Below are 23,672 nucleotides of genomic sequence, written 5' to 3'. Positions count from 1 at the left end.
CATTGTTATGTAGCTCTTTGGCTTTAATTTCTTGTAGTTTTCGACTTTTATTGAATCCATCTTTCAACTGAGTTGCGGTGTAATTATCCTTGTGCAAATTAGCAAAGCCTGTTACTGTTGCCCTAGCAAGGCATATTGAGTCGGTGTTTTTTATTGTGATAATGCATTGTTTCCTATTTACTGTTTGTTTTGATAAATATAGTCGACCTTTACCTGAAGGTATTTTAACAGATTGAATAATTATTTTGCAATTTTCTAAATCTATTTCTTTATACTCCAACGTATTGATTATATCTGAAAGTTGATTTAACTTGAAATCAGAAACTTTTAACAATTTTGTTGAGATAGGATGATCTAATTCATCATTTGAAATTACCAATCTGAATCTATCATTACCTTTTAACTGCCTTTTCTTTATTGTCATTTCAACCATTTTTTCAAATACACTGAAAACATCATTTTTATCACCAATGAAATTTTTGCGTACATTTATTTTAAATTCGTTAGTGAAAGCATTGAATTTTTTATTAACCGTATTCCCAATTTCAGTTATTTTGAATAGAGGTTGGTCATTGGATGTTGAATCAAAAATACTGTCATCGAAATTAAATTCATTGAGTGCCCTGTTTAAGGTCTTATCGGTCTTATATTTTTGAATTTTATTGATTACTTTTTGCCTTGTTGAGTTTTTTACAAGATCTATCCATGTATAGCCTAGTGCCTTTGCATCCCTCAGGTAACTTTTTGATAGTTGTTTAAGAGTATTATGGGTTTTTGTTATTGGTTTAGGAGTATTTGAATGAGATTGGTATGTCTTCTTTTTTGGTATTTTACGCGAGGGGGTGGGGCTTTGATTCGGCTTCTGGGGCTCGTGTGCTTTCGGCTCGACCTTTTGGTGCTCGTGTGCTTTTGGTTGGGCTTTAAGTGATAAAATGAGTTTTATAAGGTCGGTTTTAGATAGATTGTTGAGATCAGATTCGTCCATATTAATATTGGTTGAGATATTTTTTTGTGCCATTTTTTTTTGTACTATATAAAATTACCATTTCTTTAAGTCATTTATAGTAAAAATTATTTTTGAGATTTTTGGTGCGTTTAAAGATAACCAGAAATAAATATATTTTTGGTCACCTAAGGCAACAGATAACAGCAATTCATATATACTGTGCTATACAATATATAATTATATAATATTGCTTTATATGTTTTCAGCTGGTATTATGTTGTATTGGTCTTCAATAGCCTTGATAACAGTATTTTTAATATGCTTCTTGGTCCTCATGTGAGAGTGCTTTCCAGCGAGCGTGTAGTCATGTTGACATGCATCACATATCCATGATTTGTTTAGCATATATCTGGTCTTGCTTTCCTTAATAGCGTTTTGTCTGTCTTCTTCATTATCGTATTTTTTATTTCGTCCCATTTATTATGTACTATATATATAATTCTTTATATGTTTTTTATAGTGCGTTTAGATATAAACAGATAATTATTTTCTTTATTAATATATATAGAATGAGTGATATTACATTAAATATCAAACACCTGCCAGAAGCTGATGAAAGCTCGAATGATATAGCCTTCATTAATAAAATGTGGTGTATTCAGAGCATCCTTGAAGCTAATATTTGTATTATTAAAATGCTATCTTCAGACCTGAATAGTCGATCTGAAATATCAAATGAAGACAAAAATCATATATGTTTAGAGTGTATACCTGAAGATCAGAAACGACGACGTGGAAGGCCTCGTAAGGATCAACATTAAATACATAATTATTCAGTTTACGGTTTTAGCCATAAGTTATAAATGATTAATGAGTAAAAGATGGTTCCACAATGTTTTTAATGGCGTGATTTCTATTGACCAATCATATTTCAACAAGTAAAAAGTTTTTTATATATAAACTTTTTGAGTAAAATTTACTCAAAAAGTTTACTCAAAAAGTTTATTCTAAAATTTACTGCCAAACACAGCTGTGCCGTGAAGTTATGTGCTAAATATATATAATGGTTTGTAATTCTGAAATCCACGATGAATTAAAAATTTTAAAAGAACCTATATGCCCTTTATGCGATCAACTATTGATAGAATTAAGGTAACAAGGATGCTGAGCCATGCTGTAGTAAGCAGGATATGTCAAATCAAAACGGTATAAATGTTTGTATTAATTGCGGTTTGGTTCATGGTTCTATTTATTACAATGAGTATTTCGATTTTTACGAGAACATACACAAGATATGGCGTAAAAGCATCTATCATCGTAAATACCACATTGAGGCTGTTTTAAACGATTTATGTATTAAAAATGGAGTTCAATTGTCTCATAATCAGCGCGATAAGATTTACAAAGTGTTTCATGAGATCGATACTATTCTTCCATCTATAAATAAACTCCGAAGACGAATGATAAGCACGAAATATATTATAAGACAACTGTTTAAATTGCTTGATCTTCCATTTGAATGTATAAAGATTACTAAATCGAGAAAAACGCTTGAATTTTATAATCGATATTGGGCAAAGATTTTAGAATTGAAAAATGCAGAGATATTGCGCCTTATAAAGTAAAAATTTTATCATATTTTACCATATACTTATCTATAATCGGGCTGTTATCACTTATGTAGTCATCGGTGTTTTTCATCGTTATTAGGATATTGGATAGGTCGAATTCACCCGTTCGCAAAATAAATTTTAGTGTGTTAAGTATATGCATATAGGATTGGGTTGCATATATACAATTTTGAATTTTCAAATCGAGATTTTGATGTTGAAGCCAACCTTGTATCAATAAAGCTCCCGTGCTGATTGCAACTAGGCTGATACCACCAGTTGAAACGGACGATACTATGCCCCCCGAAGCAAATAAAATAGCCAGCGAATTGCCTATTAATTTAAACCTTTTAAAGGTTTTTGTAGCTTGTTTATAACACCAACACTTCTTATGGTATACTTTGTAGTATTCTTTCAATTCTTGAATTTGCGCTTGATTTAACTTGTCACTAATATGATTCCATTCGAATATATTTTTGCGTTGTTTCGGCATATATATTATATGCTTAGACTATGTTTTATTTCTATTTTTAAATCTGTTGTATAATTTTCTGATATTTTTAATCAACCGTTGAATAGTTTTCAGCATCTCATGTATTAAATCTGCAGTTTTCATATAATAGTGAGTTAGATAATTTATTCGAAGAATATACCCATTGTTTTATCTAAAAATTGGACTTTGTGATACTCTCGACTATTCACTGACATTGCTGTGTTACTAAAACCGATTCTTTGTACAAAGTAATCTGAACTGATTTTAATGTTGGATGCATTGATATTAAACCCAGCCAATGTTTGATCAATACTCATAGCATTATTGCAAACAGCGATTCTAAATTGATTCCCTATTTTAGTATACCAGAGATTTAAATATTTATCAAAATATGTTCCTCTTATTTGCTCTGTATATGAATCTAGATCATAATCGATGAATAGCTTGTTATGCTCCACTTTAACCCACGGAAAACTAAAGCTATCACCCTCGATAAATTCAATTTTAATTCTTTTATTATCACCGGTTTTATAGTCATATTTAAATCCCATATAAAAAGTCCAGTTATCGGCGTGAGTGATATTTGTATTTAAATTAATTTTAAAAACACCAAAAAAACCATTCTTCGGATCAAAATCTGCTAACAATTTTGTGGGATTAAAGACAAGATTATCATTTAATACAGACAATACAGCTCCGTTGCTATCTGACATGATGAATTTAGAGGCATCCGTTAGATCGAAATAGTACTCAAATATTTCACTATAAAAACTCTTGGACTGTAATAATTTAATCTGATTTTCAAGAGTTGTTTTGAGAATATTGATTTGACTTACCAACTGTTTATAATTAACAGCTTGATCATCAGTAGTACCTTCTGCAATACCATGAATGGCCTGTGTTTTCATATCAATTGATGCATTGAAAGCTATTCTATCATTTTCAACATAATATAGCTGATCGTATATACTGGGTTCAACATTACTTTCATAATTCTTAATCCCATATATTATAATATAAGTTTGCAGTTTTGGTACATACGAGTGTCCTGACTTCATTTTTAAAATGATATCGACATAGAGATAGTTGTTGTTATGTTGTTGATACTTATGAAATTGAGCTATTGTTCGACTATAACCGTTATAAACTCGTGTAGTTACTTTATTAACAGTATCAATCAATGACACAACACTGATATCAACACTATTCTCATCTATTTCAACTGGAAAATAGAGTTCAAATGCCATTGTATAATAATTAATTGGTATAGGGTACATGTTGATACCTAATCTGCTTGAGTAGTAATTTTTCGAACTATCAAGAAGTAATTTTGTATCTATTACCTTTTTATTGATTTGATGAACAGGATTTGGATGATGAATTAAATCTCCAAGCTCGATATCATTCTCTTCACTAAGTTGATTATCACTGTCAATCATTATATTATTGAAAACGTTTCCTTTATCAATAGAGGTAATATGTGAACTGTCAACATACAATTTATTTACACCATCGGTTCCATATATTGGTTTGCTTAGATTTGTTATGCGATTATCGTTCATATCGAGATTTGCCTGCATCATGTTACTACCGTGAATATTGAGCCTATTTTGTATGTTCTGAGCTAAACCATTACCAACAACCTTCGTTAAAAAAGTACTGTCGACATATATTTTGGAAGCCTTGCTCTGAAGGGTATTAGCCAAAATAGCACCTGTTTTCTTCGTTAGAAAAGTATTGTCGGCATATGTTTTATTAAGCGCGTCTCTGGAGTCAATATATTCTTTATTCATTACGTTTGACATATTGCTGTATCCTTGATCGAAATTCGGAACATTTATTATGCTGTTAAATGTTTGTTCGTCGTTGGTACTTAGATCAGCTTTATCAGCGAGTTTGTTGTTGAGTTCTGCTTTGACTTTCTGGTCTTCCAACCTCACGTATTCAACATTTGGCAAAGATGTATCGTTATACAAACCGGGATAAAAGGGCTCACTATTAAATATATTACACTGGCCCAAATCAAAGTCATTGCCCTGAGCGTCTTTAGTAAGACATTGACGTTTAACGTACCCCTTATTAACTCCAGACGAAAGATCAAGAGCATATGTATCGAGATCAGCATCGATAGCTACATCAGCTTGCGTATTTAACCTGAATATCTTTTTGTTATCCATATCGAAATCAGCTCCCAGTTGTTTAAAACCAATTGCAGGTTTTGCACTTTGAGAATATTTGGTATGCATAAAATCATTTTCGTCATTAATGTACCCCATTTTCTGTTAATATGTTAGATTAAATCTTCTCATCGAAATTTTTTGTTATGAATTTACGTGGTTTATCGTGCTTGCTCGTATAGCTCTTTTGGAATACTGTTTTCACGGCATATCAGTGCCCTCTCATTAGCACTTGGGAATTCGTAAATACAGAAATGCGAACAGTTAAGTCTTATGTCTTTTTCGTTTTAAAATAGCTTTGAGACAAATATATCACGCTACAGTTTTTATGTCTCCCTTGTATAAAATAATCGATTAATGGTTTTTGATTTTTATCACAAACATAATCGTCAAATATCACGAGCTTTTGATTATCATCATTTAGTTTAGAAACAGGAATTATTTGGTCGTTACTAGCTTCAATAATGTTATAACCAGCTTCATCGCTTATTGGTTGGAACACATTGATAAGATTCTGGTATTTAGACTGGTCTAAATTTTTTGCATATAAATATATTTTATCGAAATATAGTAAATTGTAAATCATATGCATTAAAGTATTAGTCTTTCCCATATTACTCGGAGCGCAAAGTAGCATACGAAAACATTGATTTGGCATGAAATCGTATACTTGTTTAAAGTTCGAGACTATATCGTCTTCAGTGTCATAATTTGGTATTTTCATATTATATATATCAGTTATATAATATGAAAGACGCCTGAAAGACTAATGAAAGACTGATGAAAGACTGATGAAAGACTTCTGGAAGACTAATGAAAGACTGATGAAAGACTTCTGGAAGACCGATAATAATCTACACTAATATATATAAATGAGTCTATTAGCTTGGCAAAAAATTGCTGACCAAAAAGAGGAAGTTGAGAATCAAATCAAAAATATTAATAATCAAATAATGTCTTCAAAATTGCAAGATGAATTAGGACAAATCAAATTCATAAAAATGTTTAAACCAGTAACATCTCGTCTCGACACACAAATTGAAGCAACTAAAAAGTTGGAAAATAAAGGGGTAAGAGAGGGTGATCCTCTTCCAGAATATCCAATTGAACCAGAAGATGGGGGTGATGAAATGCCCGATTTTGATCCACCGCCACCAATTAATGAAACTCAAACAGAAGATGAAGATGAATATGAAATGCCCGATTTTGATCCACCGCCACCCATTGATGAAGCTCAAACAGAAGATGAAGATGAAATGCCCGATTTTGATCCACCACCCTCAATAGAACAGAAGAGAAAAAAATGGGATACAAGTGCTGATCAAAAGGAGTTAGATCGTCAAAGGGAATCTCTCGCCGAAGAAAGGCGTCAGGTTAGTGTTTTATTAGGCAAACTGAAGAAAAGTGGTAAAAATATGATCAAATCTGGTAAATACAAAGGAAAATCATATAATGACCTGTTGGAAATAGATGAAGATTTTACAAAACAAATTAACAATATTGAAAACCAGTTGTTATTAACTAAGCAAAAAGTACAACGTATGGAGTACAAACGGGTTCCTTTCTCAGCTTCGGATTTACAGGAAAAATCAAAAAAATTAAAAAAGACCCCCCGTAAAACTAAATATAAGAAAAAACCAGCTATAGAAAAATCATTATTTGATAAGATAGAGGGTATGAGGAGGGACACAGCGCCTGATTCTGATAGAGAAGAAGATGAGTGGGAAGGTAGTGGTCTAGCCCATAATTATAAGGCTATTTATTACAGAGACCCTGAAAAACTTATTGAAAAATTGGATATAATTTGTGGAAGCATATCCGCTGGAAATACGAGTTATGAATTAAAAAACCAAGGTATTACAATAATAGATGAACTGTTAAGAGTGAAAAGAATTACAAAGCGTCTTTATGAAAAAATTTATAACAACTATTTTATCTAATTTAAATATATATAATGGAGAAGCATTTAATACTTAGTTCATTCAGGGCGAAAAGACAAGCAAATAATTATAACCAAAAAGCAAATGATTTCACTATTTATCTTGAACAGCCACTTTTCTTGGATCCAAATAAAAATTATGAAATGGCACTGGATGAGATTATAACGATGACATATAGTTGGTACAATATCGCATCCTCATTCACTAATACTAAAATAAGATATCGAAAAACCGTTGGTAGTGATACAAGTTTTAAAAATATTGAATTTCCTAATGGAATGTATTCATATACAGACATACAACTGGTACACAAATACAACTGGTAAAGATGGTGATAATTATCCATTTTCAGTTACGTTTGATTTATCATTATTTAGAACAATAATAACCATAAAGCCAAATTATGAATTAGATCTATCTGTATCAGACTTTAATTTGATTCTGGGTTTTGAAAAGAAAATTTTAACTTCAGGGAGTAATATAAGTGACAAAATACCTGATTTAACAAGGAGCGTTGATATGATATGTATTCATTGCGATTTGACTAACAGATCCTTGACAGATGAATCCAGAGATGTATTATTTTGTTTTAGTATCATAGCACAAGGCATTCGTAGATCATTCCCTTTCACTCTTCAACCAAGACGACTGAAATTTTCACCAATTAATAAAAATAGTATTGATTCAATCAGACTATATATAACCGATTCGTATAATCGTCCCATTGATTTAAATGAAATCGATACGGCGTTTCATATCGTTATCAAAGAGGTGAATTAATCTAAACTAATAATATAAAATGAATCGAGTATACGAATGGTCAAAATTTTATAACCCTAAAAAAGGTTTATATCAATATCGCCATAAAGGATCAGGTTTAATAACTAATGATTTATCAAATATCGGACAATATTCTAAAAAAATGATAAAAGATATCAATAAATCACCAATAATCAAAGCACAAAAGAAAAGTTTAAAAACCGTGTTAAATAGAAGTGAAAAAGCTGGGGATCTTATTTTGAAACGATTAGCACAATTGAAGTAAATTATCTAATCTAATAATATAAATGAGTTTCAGAAGCATAGAAAATGTTGAAAAAGTTGATTATCTCAGATTCAATCTGCAAACACCCATTATTCAGCCGGCAAATGGCTTATATCAGGAAAAAACAGGGTATATATTCAATATGACCGATCGCTCTTCATGGTTCGATTGGTATAACGGATACTTTATCGTCAAATACAAACTTCAAAAAAAGGCTGATGGTACAGCTATCGATGCCAATGCTCTACAAACACCTGTGCTAACGTCAACGATAAATGATAGTACAAGTATCATCAATCACATAATGATAACTTCAGGGGGTAAAAAGCCTTACGATAGTAATAGCCTGCATAAAATCTGTTTCATAAAAGGATTGCTTGAATTTTCTGATGACTATAGCCGTACAGTAGCTACCAATTTCAATTGGTATCTTGACGATAGAGCTGTATTAGTGGGCAATTTGACAACAGCTCCAAAAGTAGGAGCAATTAAAAGAGCTGAATTGTGCGCAGAATCAAAAGACGTATATGCTTGTATTCCGTTAAATAGGTTTTCCATTTTTCAAGAACTACGAGATAAAATGATACCACCTATGCAAATCGAACTAAACATAACACTAAATGATGGTAGAGAGTTTATTTACAGAGTTGGGGGTGATGAAACACGATATGTTGTTCTAGATTTTCAGTTATGGTTACCACGTTTGAACTTTACATCAGCAGGACAAAAATTAGTAAATAATACCTTTTTAAGGCCATCAAAATTTACATATTTAAGAGAGTTTATTAAACATTCATCACCAACAACATCAATATCCGGAATATATCAAATTACACCAGCTATTAAAAATGCAAAACATGTTTTTGTATATCTTCAGAGGAACAAGACTAATAATGAATTAGAAAACCCCTTTATTTTTGATACTTTTAAAATAAATGCGGGTAATAATGCATGTAAACTTTCTACTTGTCGTTTGCAACTTGGTACTTCGTTTTTTACTCCGGAACTAGAGTATGATTGTGATTTTAAACCAAGATTATATAATGACATTCAAGAATATGCATTCAGGACAAACGACTACAATACAGGAACTCAGTTAAATTTACAAAATTATTCTGAATTATTTCCTGTTATCTATTTCGATTTAAGAAATCATAAGGAATCGGTTACTGATGATCCAAAACAGATATTGTTTCATTATCGATTAAATGTACAAGCTACTGACAATTATATGATTTACGCTGTAGTTCTTTATGAGGAAAGTATCGTAATTGATAAAATTGGGAATGAACTTATTTTTATGTAATATTTAATCTAACACTATTATATATAGAGCAAGACTATGAGCACAAAATATATTTCAACATATATTCCTCTAACAGAAGGCCAAATAAAAAAGCTAGCCAGAGCAATCAAAAATTCAAGTGAAATCAGTTTATTAATTAACAAGAATCAGATCAAAAAGAAGGGTAATACTGAGTTATACCTTACAGAAAGACAAATAACACGTCATAATAAAGTAAAAAGTGAGGGAAAAGGCATTACATTGAGTTTATCTAAAGCACAAATAAGTAAAATGCGAAAGGTGATTGGAAAAGGAATTCAAGTCACTCCTGATAATCAAGGAGGGACAGGAATGCAAATAGAATACCCTTATTATTCACCACAAATCATTAGGAAACAAAGATCAAAAAACGGTGGTAAAATTAAACTACCAAGTAAGAAAGATGTATTATCTTACAGATCTCATCCAGTATTAGGATCATGGGGTGAATATGATAAATTTCTTAGAACAGGTGGATTAGTGCTTCCAAAAAAAAAAAATCTTAAAACCGAAAAGAAAGTAAGAAAGCCAACATTCCATAAGAATATACCGATGAGTAATTTTGATCTAATAAAATGGTGCAAATATTTAAGCATCCCAATCAGTGATGTTTTGTCAAGGGATAAAAGAGTACCACATAACCATAGACAAGCATTATTTATTTACAATCTTGAACCCTCTTATATGAGCGGTAGCCATTGGGTTGCAACTTATGTAAAAGATAAGGTAATCAATTATTTTGATAGTTTTGGTATGCCTCCATTTCAAGAAATAGTCGATCACGCAAAAAAGAAGAATTTAACATTGATACATCAAAACAATCAGATACAGAATATAAATACAACCACATGCGGATACTTCTCTTTATACTTTCTCAACGAAATGAATAAGGGGAATTCGTATTATAATTTATTAAAAGTGTTTGACATATATGACACAATGAATAATGAAAAATTCATTCAACATTATTTCAAAAATATGTGATCATATTATATATGAAATCGTATTGCGTACGTGAAAAAATACAAACTAATTCAGTGGCTGGTTCTGAAAAATATGCGAGAACAAAAAACAATCGTTTAATGCTCAAATCGAAATGCGCTTCTTGTGGTATTACTAAAACTCGTTTTGTGAGTGAGAGAAAAGGCAAAGGCGTAGGACAAACCATTAACCAAAAAATTGGTTCAAAAGTGCCGGGGTTCAAAGAGAGTCAGCAAGTGGCATCTTTTTTAATGGATATCACAGGAGCAGACAAGGATTTATTCAAGAAGTACTGGAGCGGTAATTTTTTGAGAGGTATGGTCAATAAACAGAGCGGGATTCAAACGAAGAATTTTTGGAAGCCAGCTGGAGCATATAAAAATGAAAATCTCGACCCCAAATGCAATTTCAGTGAGTATAAAAATAAAAAATGGATAAATCATTATTGCGATTAAATATCTAATCAATATATATAATGTGCCAATCGTATTGTCTATCGTGTAAAAAACAAACCAAATCATTAAACTCTAAAAAGGTAAAAGCTAAAAATGGTCGGCTTATGGAAAAATCAGTTTGTCAAATATGCAGGAAGAAAAAAAGCAGATTTATTAAAGGAGGTGCTCTTGATATACATAAATTGATTGGGAAATTGCCAAAACCAAAAGCCGGCTGGGTACCCCCTGGCTATGCCTTTTTGGGTCCTTATAATCCTCTCGAAAAACAAGTGAAATATGATCCAAAAACAGGTGAAATACTTCAAATATTTCAAAAACCGACAGGCAGAACGGATGAAATAGCGATGAGGCATGATATTGCATACAGCGTTTGTGGAAATAAAGCAAAATCTAAACAACTAAGTTGCAAGCATAAAGCTGACCAAAAAATGATCCAAGAGCTCGACTCTACCCCTTATTCTCAACGTCAATGGGGTCATACTGTCGCACGTAATGTAATTGCAACCAAGGCTAAAATAGGGCTCGGTGTTAAAAAGCCAAAAAACGGAAAACGGCGTTGAGTAAAAATGATTGGTCTCAACAATTAGCCGATGAGTTACATAAACCAATCAGACGAAAATTTAAAACTAGAAGAATAATATCAAATGGAATTGACGACATATGGTCTGCTGATTTAGTTTTTATGGATAAACTTTCAAAATGGAATAAAGGTTATAAATATCTATTGACTATAATTGACGTATTCAGTAAATTCGCTTGGGCTATACAATTGAAAGATAAGAAAGGTGCATCAATAACTAGCGCTTTCAACAATATTATCATTAATGACAAGCGTAAACCTGAATATCTCTGGGTTGATAAGGGATCTGAATTTTATAACAAAACGTTCAAGGAATGGCTAAAGCAAAATGATATTAACATGTATTCCACTTTTAATGAAGGTAAAGCTGTTGTTATTGAGAGATTTAATAGAACTTTGAAAAATAAAATGTACAAACAGTTTACTATTCAAGGTAATACACAGTATCTTGAAATACTTCCAAAAATAGTAAAAGAATATAATAATACAAAACATAGCTCTATCAAAATGACACCCACAGAAGCTTCAAAGAAAAAGAATGAAGGAACTGTTTACTTTAACCTATACGGTGATATGGAGCCATTATCAGCTAAACCAAAATTTAAGGTTGGTGACAAGGTCCGAATATCTAAGTATAAACGAATTGTTTTCGATAAGGGTTATACACCGAATTGGAGTGAAGAAATGTTCGTAATTACTAAGATCCAACATACTAATCCCATTACATACAAATTGAAAGACCTCAGAGATGAGGAAATACAAGGTAGCTTTTATGAACCTGAATTATTAAAAGCAAAACAGGATGTATTCAGAATTGATAAAGTGATCCGTAGAGACTACAAAAAGAAACACGCTCTTGTCAAATGGAAGGGATATAATGATGACTTTAACAGCTGGATTCCAATGAAAGATTTACAACATATTTAAACGCACTATTAATGATATAAGAAATTAATATATTGTGTTATTAATATATAACAATTGATGTTTTGGAATGATAATATTGTTAATGGCCGATACCAGAGATGGTTTACCAAAGAAGACAAAATGAAAGCTATAAGGCGCACAAAAGCCCGTTATATGCGAAATACACGATGGTTTTGTGAGCAATGTAAAAAAGAGTACAGTCTGGGTAGCAAGTGGACCCATATAAGACAATCCCATTCGAAAGCACTATAAAAAAAGTTTGAAAAAGAGTATAAGAAGTTTTTTTTATTTTGAACCTAGGGTTGTCCCCCATATTTTGGACCGACCACTGAAGTCATATAAAAGGGCTGGTTCCAATATTTGATTCCAATATTTGAATCCATTTTTGTCCCCATATTTTGGATCCACCACTGGTAGTAGTGATGTACTACATCTCTAAGGCAAATTTGCCTCAGAGTGTAGTACATTACTACTATTAAAACGGTCAAAATTGCCCACTTAGGACAGAAAATTGCTGTCTTCCCTTCTTTTACGAATTATCATTGATAGGTGCATAAAAAATACTCAAATAAACAGCAATATTTGTTGTTTTGATGTAATACCAAGTTCTCAAAATAGCATTACGAGGAACGTTGGCAACCGTTAAAAAGAATTTGTATTTTGACACGAACAAATTTAATTTATTCGCGCGCCATTTGCTGTTCACGAAATTGACACGCGCTTGAGAGTTTCATGGAGTGGAAATTATTAATGAAGGTTAACTTCTAGATTCTTATAGTACTTAGAATTCTATCGTTATCTTAATAACGCATAAAAATCATTTAAGTCGCACAATAAGAATATCATCAAGGTTATATTGCTTTTCAAGTAACGTAAATTTTAACAAATGTGTTGACAACAGTAGGGCTTTATGCATAATAATTCAAAAGTTTGCAAACCGCTGTAATTTGCATACCTTTCGTTTTTCTGTTTTCGAATTATATCAAATTTGAGGATGCTTTACGAGCGTAAGCAAGAATGTTTTACAATTCTTAAGCATTGGGAATGATAAAAAGCTAACGATGTAACCAATGTTCTTTCTCCGGTAGTGCTTTTTCGATGGCAGATTTTTGTACCAAAACTATGCAGTGTGCCTCGGGCAAATTACACCAAAATAGAGTCCAATCCTGATTACAGATGTTCAGTTCTTGTTTAGGCAGATTTTAGTCTTCAAAGGATAGAAGATATTTAGATCTAGAAAGAGTTATAAATATAGAAATTTGACGTGATGGATGTGCTAAAAACTGAGTCTGAGTTTGATTGCATACACGAAGTTTAAATCGTTATAGAATATTCTCGTTTATTAGCTTTATCATACAAAGAACTATTCTTCATCGGAGTATATGGAATATATATAACGGCGGTACGTCTTAATTAACCTCGCTGCTTTGCATCGAGTGTAGAAATTTCATAAAATGAAATGAAATGATGAATGAAAAAATCATTAAATTTATGTGTCCCTAATCTGATAAAGAACGTCGCATTTCATTTCGCCACTCGCTCGGATGGCTGATAGAGCCCTTGCCTGCGTCTTGGGTTCTATCTTGCCCTTTTGGGAGCGGGGACATGAGTATTATCTTTATCAGAGTAAAAAGACAGAGTTTTGAGACGGAGTTTTAATTTCTGTAAAAATGAATAACAAGTACAAATTCTATGTGGCATTCTCTGGTTTTTCCAAGAATCCATGGATGAAATCGTCTACACAATGGTTTATTCTTCGTTACGCTCAGTTGCTAAGTGTATTATGACTTTTAACTTGGCCCTGTCAAAACAGTGATAATTAACCAAGTATTTATTGACTGTTTCTTCGTTATCTTTTGTCCAGTGGCGACACAAAGACAGCTAAGCGGCAAAACGCTTTAATCTTTAGTTCACAACCAAACTCAGAAAGGTATTTAGACTTTTGGAAGCGCATCAAATTTAGTCATCATTTTTGAATTGTGATTTTGTTTTAACAAACAAAATGAACGCATTCGGAATAGAAATTCCGAATGCGTTTTAGATTTTAAGCGTGACGCTCGGTTTATCATAAAACTGGCTCTCAGCAGGTCGCTAAGGGATCCTTTTTAAACTCTTACGCACATACACAGTCGGGGTCGATCAGGCTACTGTTTCGCATGCACGGTTGGGCGAGAATGCCGCGAGATACAATTTGTGTGCAAATATTTCGTGTCAAGCTAGCAACACTAATGTATGTTTTAATTTTAATTCGGTTTGGTTTGGTCGCAGAACTTTAATTTAAACTGCCTGAAAGAATTTCGTTGCTCTCCAGTTATACGCGTTTTGCGTAGCATTCAGAAGACAAATACTAATCCTTCTGAAAAGTTGAGCTTCCCGTTTTTAACTTAGCTGAGATAACTTAAAGCTTTGCCATTACAACCTAGTATTGTCCGTCACTGAGCCGTTTTTAGATGCCGAATCATGCAGTGCTCTTCATCCACAGACTTAGAAGTTAGAACTACCTTGTACTGCATGATAAACAGTACTACAAAACGTACTGCTCAGTAGCTTTCATTTGAATGGTGGGTTTCATCAACAGACTCAGAAGTAAGAACCACCTTGTACAGCTTGTTAAACAGTACTAGTGCTGCTCAATAGCTTTCATTTGAATGGTCACACGTCGGGGTTTCATCCACATACTTCAAATTTAAAACCACCTCGTATAGCATATATATATAATAAACAGTACTAAAGAGACTTAAAGAGGCTACGACACGGGGATTTTGCAGATTTTTGGTCTCAGCGGTTCTAAAATTAGTGGTTGGCAACTTATCCATGAAAAACATTATCTTTGAACATCAAAAGAAAGATATAACTTTAATTTGCGGATAGAAATATAAAAATTAAGCTACGGCTGAAAGTTTTGAGCAGTTCTTTCATGTGGTACTATTTTTTACGAGTTTGTCACTATCTTTTAGCTTTGGGGGACACGGGCTTATCAGTCAAACGGGCTGTTGCGTCTTAAAGGCTTTAGGCATGTTTGGAAGAGACTAATTATACAAAGATCATGAAATTCGAATAAGGCTAGCGCTGATTAAAGAATCGTTGGTTTTGTTAGCTGTACTGACTTGATATGTTTTTACTGATCGATTCAGTATTGTCATTAATCTGTAGATAGCAAAGGGCCTACTTGTAGAACTCTTATCTAATTCATTCGGTTGTTTTGTACCTAAGGCAAACGAAAATATCTTCAAACTATGACACAAAAAGCTAAAGAATGTAATAATCTTAAAAAATGGCCATTGGAAAATAATTTGATAAATAGTAAAAAAAAAACGGTCATAGCCTTAAGTACGGTGCGAATAGCTAAATGGACACGTGTTATCCAACATTGACGCATCTTTGTTTATCTTTTTGCTTACGGTTTATTTCTTCTAGAATGTTTAAGGTTGTGTAATAACCTAGGAAACAACTAAATACACACTCTAAACATGACCCGAAAGACCGCAATTATTTTGAAATAGCTAGCGTTTTCATTCTACATAAGTCAATTAAAATACTTTTGTTTGAAAACAAACGCACATCTGTTGAAAAGCTACATTCCATGCATGGCGTACACAATTTTTATTATTATTTTCTTTTACTTTTTCGAGGTTCTCTCAGTGTTCTCTAGGCTGATTTACAGTGGGAATATGAAAAACGTGTACCTTTACACTTTAAAAGAGAAAAAAGCGGGGAAAGAGAACGTTGCTCCATCCATTGCTCTCCATTAGTTTACCTATATTTCCTGCTGTTAGAGCTGTCGTTCGATAGGTTTCTACATATATTTACATATCCAAGATGAATTTTAGTGTTCATGATTTTCTGATTCATAATGTAATTTAAGCAAGATCCAACATTTCTTCGAAAGAAATTATTTGAATTCTTACTGTTGTCAAGAGAAATCGTAATTCCGTTTTATTTTCGATGGGGCATCAAATAGTTTTTTTTATCTCGAAAACAAAATACTTCAAATGTTTGTTATTATGTATTAATCAACTGCCAAAAATTTAACCCCCGAAGGCTATTTTGGAAAGCGCAGTTTATAATATTTACTCGATTTCTCTTGCTGTTCCAACATTTTACCAAACGCGTAAAAAATAACTGTTGGTAAACAAAGTGTGATACTCTTGTTGTTTAACCGGTAAATTAATTTGAAACAAGTGCTCAACTACCAAACCCCTTGCGTAATCGGTTACTAAACCTTTTTTTAATTTGCATACACGAAGACATTTCATAATCAATGGTCGTAAATTTTTTTACTCATTGTGTATTACCTGTTAGGAATTGTTTGTCCCAGGTTTAGGAAAAGGACAACGAGTAAATTTTTTTCGTAGACTTAAGTTTGGTGGGCAGAATTTTAATGGACAATCATTTTTCACTCCAGTGTCGGAATGCGGTGTTGCCTGGAGCAAGTTTTATGCATGCATACCACTAAGCTCTGCTAATAATAATCCGACATACTTAAAACGAAGATAGTGGATTTATTCAAGTGCCATTAACCGGAATGTAAAGTAATTTTAAGCCTTACAACCTTACACATTAATTATTTGTTAAACTCTAAACCAGAAAAATCGTCGTTGTCGCCAATGGCTATAACCAGCGAGAGCAAGTCAACACGAATTTTCAATCGAGTTTCAAATTCCTTTTCAATTGCAGTTCCTTCATAAAAGAACGCAGTAAATATATCATATCTACTGCACTTCATTTTTTAAATATTTCTTCAAAAACCCCATCAGGAGCAAATTATATATCTAGAATCAGCTATTCCTTTGCATTTCCATTAAGAGAAGGTTGGCAGGGGTCAATGACGAATAGCGGTCGGAATGTGTGCTTGTCAACCTGTTTTTATTTATTATAAATAGAAACGGCTTGAAACACGCAACATTCTATTTGTATAAAGACTCTTTTCTGTGGATGCATCAGTACTTTCTTAATTTTAATTTAAACAACCAGTGAAAATCACTGTTTAGTGATTAGTGAGGACTAATGTCTTACTTGGTTAAACATTCCTATTGCATAGGTCTCAAAAAATTGTTCCATACAAACTGTCTGGAATTAAAACAAATGTTAAAAAACACGCAGCTTTTAGTTTCGAGTTAAAATAAAATGAGCAATTTTTCATTAGCGTGCACACCAGGTAGCAACCTTTTCACCTTAAATTGAATTTTTGCGTCAACTGTGCCTGGTGCAAAGTTAAACTGTGCCTGGTGCAAAGTTAAACAGCTCTTATGAGTAATTCAGAGTGCCACACAAATTGCTTGTTTGGTTGTTCTTGAGACGAAAAACGTTCAAGTAAATAAGTATAATTTCATCAAAAAATGCATAAAAAGGAAACATTTTATCGAAAGGCACCCGTAACTATAAACATGTCTGTAGCCAGTTTCTAGAATCTTTGGATGAATTCCCATACACAATGACATTATTTACTCCCACGTTAGTAAGTATGTAATGACGTTCTAGTTTGGCATTGTTTTGAATGATAAATTATTAATTGTATTATTCCTTTGTTTTCTTTCAATCCTGCCGCGTCCCCTACTTATAAGAAGTTGGCTCGAAGAACTTGCTTCATTCCGCAGCAAATCTCGGAGAGGTAAGTACATTTTTGGATGCCCTTTTTACAGTAAGTTTTCCTTCATGATTTGGACTCCAATTTTTTTCTTTTTAGTAGCCTGTTGACTGTGCTGAGTTTCTGGAGCAGAATCTTGAGCGAAGTACATTCAAACTTTGGTAAGTTGTATAGTTAAGTTAGCATGATAATCGTGTCTCAAATTCTTTCTCAGAAAGTGCAATCGCAAATCTGTTTCTAAAAAGTTAAGATTACAACACAGAAAAACATTACTTTTCACATTGCAAATGCCTCTTTGGAGCGTCAACAAGAAAAGGGTAGAAAAATTAACGTTTCACTGTTTTATTAATCCCGATTGCGTCTCAAGTCATAGAATAATTTTCTGGAATGATCTTATAAATCTCTCTTAATACGTCGTTCTCGCTCAGGGTTTCATTGCGGTATTTGGTATAGAACGTAGATGAGCTTCGTTTAATCATTTTTTCGTATTTTGAGCAAAACAAAACCGAACTGCTGCAAATTCGGTTCTTCAAGCTTCAAGGGAGTGGCATTCAACCAAGCGAATCCAGTCGAATACCCATGAAGTTTAGTCTTGGAGTATTTTATTTTGCGGATTGTTAAAATTAAAAGAGGCAGGCTTGAATATTTATTGGGATCTTTCTCTGTTAAATCTTTGCATTTAAAGTTTGACTGATAAATTTGAGAAATGCGATAGCCGTATAATTGAGCGCATTTAGTTAAGTTAACTTCTGCTAGAAAATGCTTGAAATATCCAGTCCTATTTGTTCATGGATTGTATTCATGAGACCTAGAATCTAAACATTTTTGTATTACGATGATAAAAACCTCGAAAACTTTCATCCACGGTAGCAAAACATTATAAACTAAGTCATCTGCTAAATCTAGTCAGGAATTAATTTACAGTGAACTAAAGTGAAAACTGTGCCGGACTGCTTGCGAGCAATTTCTTTAACCTTAAAAGACGTTTTTGTTATTGGATGACGTCTCTGTGATATGTTATTTTACGTTTGGGTGTGTTAGCTTTTTATTTCTTCTCACCCAGCAAGAAAATACGCCTGTTATCGCATGTTCGCATACCAAACATGGCCTCACGCATGGCTGAGTGTAAAAAATGTACGCGAGAAAAGAAGATCCAAATGGTCTAAGCGTTTTGACATTTTGAAATTCTAATGTTTTAAAACATTTTAATACGCATACTTTGGATTTTGGGGTTTCGGTGTGCTGAAGGAATTTTTGCTATTGTTTGCTCTCTGGTCATAGGGATAGCTGGTCAATGATCGAATACCAGAATGTTCAAGAAATCAATGATCCATTTTTCCAGAACGGCGCAACTTAGCAAAACCAAACTGTGATACTTACCAAAAATACTAGCCTGTATTTAATGTTCTCTTGTTTTGAAACATTGAAACTTTTGTTTTAAATGGCTCTTTTTTTTTTCTAGTTTTGAGTTGAAACTTAATTACGGAGTGATTAAAGGGGGACTTTATCGCAAATAACATTCTTCTGCTTCCAAAGATTTTTTCTTTTCTCTTTTTCTTTTTCTACATTGAACAGTGGAAGACATAAAAAACTTCTGGGATCAAATATGCAAATAATAACAACAATCCTTGTTAATAAGCCAGCTTTACTCTTGAGTTATTTAGCTGTTTGTCGAATATTTGTTATTTTGTTTTAACAGAAACCAAGCTTTAAAGAGTCGGTGGAATTTTACAGTTCAACATGACGAAGCTCATTCTGTTTATGACACTTGCAATTGCCGTCCAGCTTGTGAGAGGTAATTGAAGGCTTCTTTTTATCTTAACGAGTGACATAAATAAGGTATAAGGTAAACAAGGTATAAATAACGATGAGAAGAACTCCAAGCAATTTCAGTGAACTTTAACATTTATTCTTATATCAATCAATCAATCTTACTTGTCCTATTACATTCTAAGTTCTAAGCTACAATATTTCATTAAGTAGACTTAGGAGAGGAACTCTCAGCAAACCCTACCAGGCTTTTCGAGGAGAGTCCCCATTAAATTAAACGTTACTTAAACGTTTTTCTACACACAAACAGCATGTATGTAACTGTTATGCTCTCGACTGAATCAATCAAATCATTTAAGACATGTACGGCAAATGACATACCAAGTTCAGTGAATAATTCGTGTCAAAGTCTTTATACATTGATTGTTGTATGATTTAACTTTGATATCAAGTAAAAAAAAATAGAGCTACTATAGTCACTTAATGAAAAAAGCAGCAGTTTTTCTTTGTCGTTTAAAAAAAAATTGGTATTATTGTACCGAACCAGAGCCGTTTTCGTTATTTGGAGGCAGTGTTGAGTGTTAACATTACATTTTTCTTTATCTCAGGTCAGGGGGATCCTGCGGGCGCTGTCACTTGTAACAACGATCACACGGTTGATATTACCATCACCGACGTGGATGATCTTGACGAGTGGGTAGCATCGGATTGGCAATTAAAAGGCGAGGCGGCATGTGAACCAACATTTACCGACGCTTCGACAGTAACCTACAGCGGTTTGCACCTACCTGACTGTGCTTTGGAACAACAACAGTTAGCTGACAGCGTCAAATACGTTCTTGAAGTCAGCGTTACAAAGGGTGACCCGGGTGGTGCAGGCCAGTTGCGTGCATATGACCACCTGTACTATGTGTCATGTGATTATGACAATGAAGGCAACGTCGAGGCAAACTTTATTCCGATAGTGAACCGAGGCAACAACGACACAGGTACGTATAGCGTGCAACAGTTATGGTTTCCAATTAAAAAAGTGTTCCTTTCACTGCAATTAACCGTGTACAGTGAAATCTCGAATTATCGAACCTTGAGCTTCAAGGGGAATGAAAATTGCATGGTTCGATTAACTCCAAACTCAAAGTTCTTATCAGATGACGATCGACTTAATAACTATCCAAAGTCAATGAAAAAAAAAGAAATAAAAACACTTCGTCTGTTAATATATAACCCAGTAATGAATCTTAGCACTATTTTTTCGTCAATTTAACAATTTTTGTGACATCGCCAATCAAGGATAAACATTGTCATAACCATCATTTGTACTCTAAATTTATTATCTTTTTCCATACCTAGCAGAGGCGTACATTTCCTCTGTTCTCAGTTGAAAGTCGTTTTCAGCCATAAACTGTGAGAGACGAATCTGGCTTTTGTCCCAAACTCAAAATATCAATTCCTTTTACATATTTTCATACATGCAGATTTCTTTGAATCAAAGCTCTAAGAAGTTGGTGATGCATCAAAGATATCATCCTACAGCTAGTTGATCGTGTTCGTTATTCTCTCCACCTGTCCTCTTAACAAGGTCATGATGATGCCAGGAGAAATTAAAAACTTATCAGCGATGCTGTTATAAACACCTTCAATTTTCAATCTTCACATGCAATCTTGATCATTGGTAAAGTTTTATCTCTTCATAGAGGTAGAGACCAAAATATTATCACAGTTCAGGGCCCAGTTGTTCAAAAAGTTAAACCAGATAAAGCGACTGTTTCTTTTCAAATAATGTCGTCTGTTACACATTATATTAACCTTTTACTTTTGTCATCTCAAACAAATTTAATATAAAAAAAATGGGAGCAAAGCACTTCAATCCCCAATTACCAGGTAATTCGTGCATTCGGCCGAGCCTTGAAAGATATAATAGGGTTTTTCAGGTACCTAAGAAAGTGTTTTTGATTGCATTTTTTTCTGCGGAATTAACAGCTTTCTATACCTGGCTAATTTTACTTTTCTTTCCTTTATTGCCTAGGTAACGCATTGTTTACCTTGACACTTGATGTTTCTACAAGCGATTCCTCTGTCGTTGCTCCATCCAACCCAATGCCGCTGGATGTAACGTTGTATTTCACAGCCGCGGTCGAGACTCAAAGTTCTGCACCCAACCTTGACCTTTTCCCTGTAAGCTGCTGGGCGTCATCGAACAGTGAGCCGTCGTCAACTGATAACAGAGTTACTCTCATAACAGACGGGTAAGGAATTGCATTATTAGGTTGATCTCGATATATAAACGGTAAAGTTAAGTGACACGCTCATACTTTTTTTTATAAGTGATTATATACCCTGAACCATAAAGTCACTAAAAACGTTAATTCGATAATAACAATGTTTATTCCCCGATTATATTTATTCCCTAAGTTTATTTGAGAGACATTTTACACTCGCCGAAGACCGTTTTTAGAAGTTAATAGAAGTAGACGATGTTGAAACATTAAAAAGTTGCTAAAAAAGTTTCGGTCTTTGACCTTCATCATTTAAACCGATTGAATACGATGCGCTGTATATTGGATGATAGAATGTTGGAGTGACAGTGGAGCACAACAGAAAATATGAATAAATGTTAAACGGTAAAAGAGGCCATCACGCCTACCGGGAGAAGCTGGTAGAAATTTACAGTCCAGACAATGTCAAATAAGTAGAATAAGTCATATAAGTAGAATCAGAGATATAACTATTAGAGTGACATTTTAGTAAATGTTGTAAATTTTGGCAAATTTGTAATGTTTTAACGTCAAAATTTGTCCGTCTTTAGCTTTTTTACTATTTTCTTTACATATATCTCACACACGGACAAAAATCTTTAATAACTGACAGCTGAGATCTAGGATCTGCAAAATTCACTGATAGCTGAGAAATCGCAGAACATTAAATTGATAACTGAGATTCCAGAACCCCAATTCAGACCCTCTAAAGAAGGCTTGTTTTGAACCAAAACAGCAAATAACTTTTTTGTTTTTGTCCCATTTCAGTTGCGGTAGTGCTGCTGTCAGTGAGGACAACACAAACACACTGGCGTACAGTTGCGCCGCTGACAGCTTAACAGAAACCTTTTCGATCAACTCGTTCAGGTACTTTGGGGCTGCGGCAGGCGATACGGTTTACTTCCACTGTACTCTCAGAGTCTGTCTGGCGGACTTGGCCTCCGCGGATTCTGATTGCGAATGCCCTGCTGATCCTGCCGCGTGCCCCGCAAAGAGGAAAAGGCGTTCGGTGAATAATTTTGTAGAGGAGGTTAATGTGCGAGCAGGCCCTTATACCTTTGTTGACGACACCGAGAAAGAAGAAGGTACGTAGAATTCGTTATCTTAAAATGAAGTTTTTTTCCTCCAGGGCAGTTTAGCCTCTAGTCAAACGTGCATATCACTGACGTGCATAGAAATGGGTAGTATAACTTCAACTACAGATTTTCCATATATACTTGAACAAATAAACCGTCTTTTTTTACAACAATGCAAATGAATCGAGGCGTCATACAAGAGCTCTTCCTACTCAATTTATGACTGAAAAGATAAATACTTCTTTCCAGACAAAACAATTTAAACGCAGTTATTTGTGCTACATTATGAATATATTTTATGATATGATTGAGTCGTTCACTCTTTTGTTAAGACTGTTCACGGCCTTACTAATTTCAACGCAAGCGAGGGAGAGCGCGCGAGCGAGGTTTTTATCAACCTCGTTTTCTCGCTTAACACCACCGACCCCCTCGTGCCTCCCCTTTTTGCTGGCTTCCAGTTCTCTCGCATTCTTTTCCCGCTTTCAACGAGGAAGATAAAAAGAAAA

General features: G+C 33.6%; 1 protein-coding gene across 6 annotated transcripts in view; it reads left to right on the top strand.

The window, feature by feature from the left end:
• Window positions 1–23,672, top strand: part of LOC144635013 (uncharacterized) — a 32,186-nt gene that overhangs the window by 6,657 nt on the left and 1,857 nt on the right. For 2 of the 6 annotated variants that reach the window (XM_078494078.1, XM_078494080.1), the window contains 6 exons: window positions 18,046–18,089; window positions 18,168–18,226; window positions 19,765–19,860; window positions 20,444–20,824; window positions 21,862–22,081; window positions 22,859–23,175. In XM_078494078.1, coding sequence (XP_078350204.1) covers window positions 19,806–19,860; window positions 20,444–20,824; window positions 21,862–22,081; window positions 22,859–23,175 — 973 coding nt within the window. In that variant the 5' untranslated portion in view covers window positions 18,046–18,089; window positions 18,168–18,226; window positions 19,765–19,805. Of the gene's footprint in view, window positions 1–18,042; window positions 18,090–18,164; window positions 18,227–19,764; window positions 19,861–20,443; window positions 20,825–21,861; window positions 22,082–22,858; window positions 23,176–23,672 lie in introns of all 6 variants that reach the window. The other 4 variants (XM_078494075.1, XM_078494076.1, XM_078494079.1 and 1 more) reach the window with 3 other exon arrangements.

This window comes from Oculina patagonica, chromosome 13 (assembly GCF_052425735.1).
Source record: "Oculina patagonica isolate OP01 chromosome 13, crgOcupat, whole genome shotgun sequence".
Taxonomy (NCBI): Eukaryota; Metazoa; Cnidaria; class Anthozoa; order Scleractinia; family Oculinidae; genus Oculina; species Oculina patagonica.
The sequence above is the reverse complement of the archived record's forward strand: the minus strand, read 5'-3'. Positions and strand labels throughout refer to the sequence as shown.